Source organism: Cynara cardunculus (assembly GCF_001531365.2).
Source record: "Cynara cardunculus var. scolymus isolate 2C chromosome LG 17, CcrdV1, whole genome shotgun sequence".
Taxonomy (NCBI): domain Eukaryota; kingdom Viridiplantae; phylum Streptophyta; class Magnoliopsida; order Asterales; family Asteraceae; genus Cynara; species Cynara cardunculus.
The window spans coordinates 8,075,426-8,080,892 of NC_037544.1; the positions used below are offsets into that span (position 1 = coordinate 8,075,426).

General features: G+C 35.9%; 1 protein-coding gene across 1 annotated transcript; it reads left to right on the plus strand.

Annotated features, from left to right (window-relative positions):
• The first annotated feature begins 421 nt into the window (after positions 1 to 421).
• LOC112500490 (calmodulin-binding protein 60 G-like) lies at positions 422 to 3,646 on the plus strand. The gene is made up of 8 exons (XM_025103983.1): positions 422 to 537; positions 629 to 704; positions 873 to 925; positions 1,218 to 1,705; positions 1,797 to 1,957; positions 2,043 to 2,243; positions 2,592 to 2,748; positions 3,128 to 3,646. Exons 1-8 carry the CDS (start codon positions 449 to 451, stop codon positions 3,460 to 3,462), a joined length of 1,560 nt encoding a protein of 519 aa, XP_024959751.1. The 5' UTR covers positions 422 to 448; the 3' UTR covers positions 3,463 to 3,646.
• Positions 3,647 to 5,467: the final 1,821 nt, after the last annotated feature.

A 5,467-nucleotide genomic window follows, 5' to 3' on the forward strand; every position in this document is an offset into this window, starting at 1 on the left:
CATTTATTCTACCATTTACAACTCACTGTTTTGAATCTTTATGTGCAATTAGAAGAAAATCAATTGTATGATATTGATTTATAAGTCAAATAAACCGTTACTCGTTTTGGAAGGTAGCTTTCATTCTTTACGCGGTTTGCTAGTTTAAGATATACCCCTTTTTATATAAAACTATGAGAATTCGATGATTCAAGCAACCGTTTGAGCTAAAACAAAGGAACTTTTGAATACCCTTTGGATTCAGCGATTCTTTAATCTAGGAATATACTAAGTTGTGTTATGTTTATTATATAATACCGTTTCAGTTGGGAGCTTCAAAGAACTTTCCTCAAACTATATATTACATATATATATATATATATAAGCTTGTGGATTTGGGTAGTTGATAGTTACACATTTTGGTTTTGATTTTGATTTTGATTTTGATTATAAGCTTATTGGGTTTTTGATGGTACTCAAACGACCTTTTAGTGAGGGGGAAGGGGAATGGTTTACAGTTGGTAATCAAGAATCCAAGAGAAGGATTACATCTTCAAAGTGAGTGATTAAGATGCATATAAAAAAACTAATGTTTATGATTGATTTTTATAAGTGTTGTTAATGTTGTTGGTATTTGATTTCATTGCAGATTTGCTCAAAGTTTGATAACTGGGATTTCATCACAAGAATTAACCTCAACTTTGGAACCATTAATTCGAAGATGGGTAAGTTCATATCTTCTTGCTTTGGATAGATTTCTTGACATATCTTCTTATGTTATCAACCTTTTGTCATTCTGGTAACTTGAGATTGCTTTCATGTCTGGATTGTTTGCATATAACTTGCTTAATCTTGTTGCCAATGCCAGATTCTAATATTATTTTGTCTGATAGGTGCAAGACGAAGTTCAGCGTTCATGTCAGAGATTCTTTTGTACATTACCAAGGTTAGATTTCCATCAACTAGGTATTTATTAATCTTGTGATCAAATTCAGATGGAATTTAGGGGTTGTTTGGTATCGGCTTAATTGCCTGTATGGCTTATTTGGAACAAACAATGAATTAGATTAATCCATACGGACAACTTAATCCCATTCAGCGCTAAATGGAAGGAGCATATATGCTCTTGTTCATTGATGCAATTGTCTATTTGCAGTGTGGTTTTCATTCTTATTTTAGATGTGAATTGTTTTGTTTGGCATGCTTCTGTAACGCTTCCAATTATGTTTGTGGTACAGATCTTCTTTCAACGTGCTTGAACCATGTCGGAAGACATCACTGCAGCTGCGCATTTTGGCTAAGTTGCCTGATACATTCTTCACTGGAAGTCAGATTGAATCAAAGGACAAAACAGCTGTGAAACTAGTCTTATTTGATATCAACTCCAACAAAGTTGTATCATCTGGACCCTTATCATCATTGAAGATAGAGATTGTTCCACTAGATGGTGATTTCATCGCTGACAATGATGAAGATTGGTCTGAGAAAGATTTCAATTCCAAAGTTATACATGCAAGAGACGGCAGACGGCCATTGATCACCGGGGATTTGGTAGTGACCTTAGAAAATGGAGTCACGGATCTAGGTGACTTGTGTTTTACTGATAATTCGAGTTGGAGACGGAGTAGGAAGTTTATGGTGGGTGCACGGGCCAAGGGTACGGCTGGTGTGAGAATTAGAGAAGCAACAAGTCAAGCATTCGTAGTCAAAGATCACCGTGGAGAGTGTAAGCTTCCCTTTGTTTCCTTGAGCAGTTTTTTTACAACAATCCTTGATTGGTTGGAGAAACTAACATAAAAGATGTTTTCTTTATATAGCATACAAGAAGCACCATCCTCCATCCTTGGGTGATGAAATCTGGCGATTGGAAAAAATAGCAAAAGACGGGGTTTCTCATAAGCGATTGGCATCACACGGCATATGCACCGTCAAGGACTTTTTGCAAGTGTATGCTACCAACGAGTCTTCACTACGCAATGTAAGACAACAATAAATAGCAATTTTTTTTGAATAATATGAGCTTGTCAAAGGTAATTAAGTCGGTTTTGTGTTGTATATTATAGTTACTTGGTGGATCATCTAACAAGACGTGGGAGACGGTAATCAAGCATGCGAAAGATTGTGTTTTAGATGAAAAGTTGTACATGTACCCATGTGCTGCACAAGGAATCGGGCTTTTGCTCGATTCTGTTTTGAAGGTTGTGGGTGCAACCTTCGATGGTCTAGATTATCTGCCTCTCGATAAGCTCTCTGTGCTTCAAATGGTATGACTTTTTCAAGATTTAGCCTTTGTTCAAATTACATTTATATGCTTTTGATATGGAATTTATGATCAAAGAATTCAGCTACATAACGTAGCTTTTTGGTTATTTCCTTGAGTCCATGATTTTCGGTGTATCACTAATCGAATACAAATCAACTGTCCCCTCTGTGTCCACCAATCAAACCTTTGACTCATCATCACTTTATTGAAAAGACAATAAAAAAGATGAATCAAACTAAATGTTTATTAAATAAAGTAATGATGTGTCAGGAGTTGATTGATGGAACAGGGGCTTACGAGTTCGTTGCTTTAAGTTGTTTTGATGAATTTCTGATTGCATGGTTTGCAGCCTATGGTGGAAGCTTTAAAGCAACAAGTTTACAAAAACTTGGAGGGTAGGGTACCGATGGATGATCCATCCGTTTTTGGAGTGCTGGTGCCGATGTCTAACCTTAAAACCGCAAGTTTAGGTCTGCAGGATGTTAACATCCCTCATTTGCTCCAAGGTACATACATCATCTTACAAATTTTGGAATCTTATAAATGCTATTGTCTCCGATTTAACGGAGAGTCTTTGACTACCAATCAATGCCATACTTGGCAACAAGAAGTTAGCTTATTGATAAAGCCCCATTTTGGATTGGTTGGCTTTTTGAAAAACTACTTCGAGTAGTGTTTGAATAAGCTTGAAGAACTTTCTTTAGGTAACTTTAAATTTCCATCTAGCTTCTCAGTTAATTTCAACTAAAGGCTAGTTTATCAGCCAAGAGCTAGCTTATTAGCCAAGAGTTAGCTTATCAGCTAATTTGACAAACATAGTCCAAATACTTAAGAGGGAGTATGAGTACTTATATATGGCTTCTGATGGCACCTTACTTGATACAGATGAAGTGGACCTGCATATATGTGGAGTGGGCACAGTTCAACCGGACCATGATCCTCCTTCTATCAGATACTTTTCTTCACCAGGTTTAAAAAACAGTTTCATAATGAGAGAATTCAACACTGAAGAAGAAGATATCGGTATCGAGTTTGGGGCATCTTTATGGGAAGGATATGAAGATCCAAATAACCACCAAACTTTAGATTTCGGAATATGTTTCGGATCACCACGGGCAAGGTGGTGCAAGATTCGAGCTGCAGTCAAGTGGGGTTCGGTGAGGCGAGATGTGGCTGCTAAAAGAACGGCAGAGTTGCATTCATATCTGAGGTTAGACTGATGGGTAGGAAGGTTTGGTCATAACTCGTAATAATACCGACTGATCGGTGGCTGTATCTGTGTTTCTGCGATCGCCATTATTCGATCTTGTGCTTCATGTACCATGTTTGGTGGTTGTACACAACTCATGTTTGAGGGTTCTTTCAATTCATTAATTTTATGTTAGAAATCATTTCTTTCTTTCCAAGTGTTCACTCATACTTTTGCAAAAGCCGGGAGTCTTTAAGGAAACAACCATTGTACTTTCTTAGGGTAGAGGTCACGTTTGTGTACATCTTCCCCCTCTTCTGCAACCCTACATTTGAATGAGATTTATTGGATCAGTTTGACATGTACACCAAAATGTTAAACATCATGTAGGTAGGTAGGTAGGTGTTATATCGGTATTGTTCCCTTTTACGAGAGGCCATTTATCTACTGAATCCCTAATTGCAACACAAAGTTTAAGAAGGGAACAATATTTTATGAGAGACCACGAATCCCTAATTGAAATTAAAAGTGTAAGCGAGAAATAATATTTTATTAAATGTTTAGTAAAAGTCTTAAAAGACAACTTTTTTATGAAGTATTTTGACGTGTTTAAATGGCTCAACTTTTATCTTGTATTTGAAAATGTTTACAAGTTTGTTATGAGCTTGTTTTAAAAAGTTCAAGCGTATTAATAAGTTCTACGTGTATAATAGTAAGTTGTAAATTAATATTGTACCATTTGGTAAAAATAATGTACGAATATATGTGTGAATATGCTCGCGATTACAATTTTGAATATATAGATAGATAAAGGGGAGGTTCAAACGAGAACATAGTCAAAATAAGAAAATCAATATTCGCACGATAAAGTGGTTTTGCTACAAATTGCAGTACCAACAAGAACTGATGTTCCTGAATGTATGTTTTCACAATATCTATATCTTTTTAAGTTGCCTTCTTGCTTAATCGATATGTATATGTGTATGCATATTAAGTTTTAGTTCTCAATACACCTGACCTGACATATAGTTTTGGTTTTACATTTTGTGCTTTCGCAGATCAAAAACTCACAAGTCGGGTTCATGAAATTGTGGGACGGATAAATGGTAGATTGTTGGAAAAAAAATTCAAACTTAAGTAAATAAGTTCAAGTGTTTTGGGTTGATTCTTAGGAAGAAGAGAAAATTTGGATTTGGTGGGTTCACCTTATCCCATGTAGGTGAAAGAGTGAAAAAAAGTAGGTATATAAGTGGAACAATTTTCGATATATTAATTTAATATATATAGGAAATGTTGGGGGTCTATATAATTACTTTTGATACCTTTATAAGTGACATATCGTGACGGTTCATGTAACACTTGTATGCATTAACTATGAACCACAATGATGGTTCAATTGGGGGTTAGCGACAGTTGATACAAAGGCGCCTGCTTGAATAGTCGCGACGCTTTGATGCGTCACAAGTTATAACCGTCGGTGCTGTTTGAATAGTCCATTTGGTAGTTTTTTTTTCTCGTTGTTGATACCGGCGAGACCCAACCAGATGATGTCTGCTAGTTGGTTGCAACGGTTCAAACTGTCGAGAAAGGTAAAAACTGTCAAAAACTATCAATTCGTGACAGTTCAGAGGGTTGTCACTTATACCTATATATACCTACTTATAAACACCCAAAATAATCTTCTTTTCATATACAAAATTAACCTAAAAGTATTTTGCTATAGAATCATACTTTTAGGCTTCTTGAAATCCTTGATTTACTCAATAGTTCGATCGGGATTATCACCATTTTGTGCGGTGTTAATAATCAATCTACAAACGTTGCTTCATTGTATCTTGAGAAGCAATTCACCATAACCCAAAGCACCTACGGTGGGGGCGAAATTGCTTTAAGGATAGAGAGTTTACTCGCCTTGAAAGCAATAAATAGTAGATTTAATTTTAGTCATTTTATACCTATAGTTTACTCGCCTTGAAACCATTTTGTGCGGTATTGATAATCAATCTATAGAAGTGTTAATATAACACTTTTGAGAA

What these genes read in the sequence shown, in the direction of transcription:
- LOC112500490 (XM_025103983.1), top strand. Translation starts at nt 449, where the DNA reads ATGGTACTCAAACGACCTTTTAGTGAGGGGGAAGGGGAATGGTTTACA. An exon ending in CAAAGATCACCGTGGAGAGT is followed by an intron (nt 1,706 to 1,796) that starts GTAAGCTTCCCT and finishes TTCTTTATATAG; the next exon opens with CATACAAGAAGCACCATCCT. An exon ending in AGCTCTCTGTGCTTCAAATG is followed by an intron (nt 2,244 to 2,591) that starts GTATGACTTTTT and finishes CATGGTTTGCAG; the next exon opens with CCTATGGTGGAAGCTTTAAA.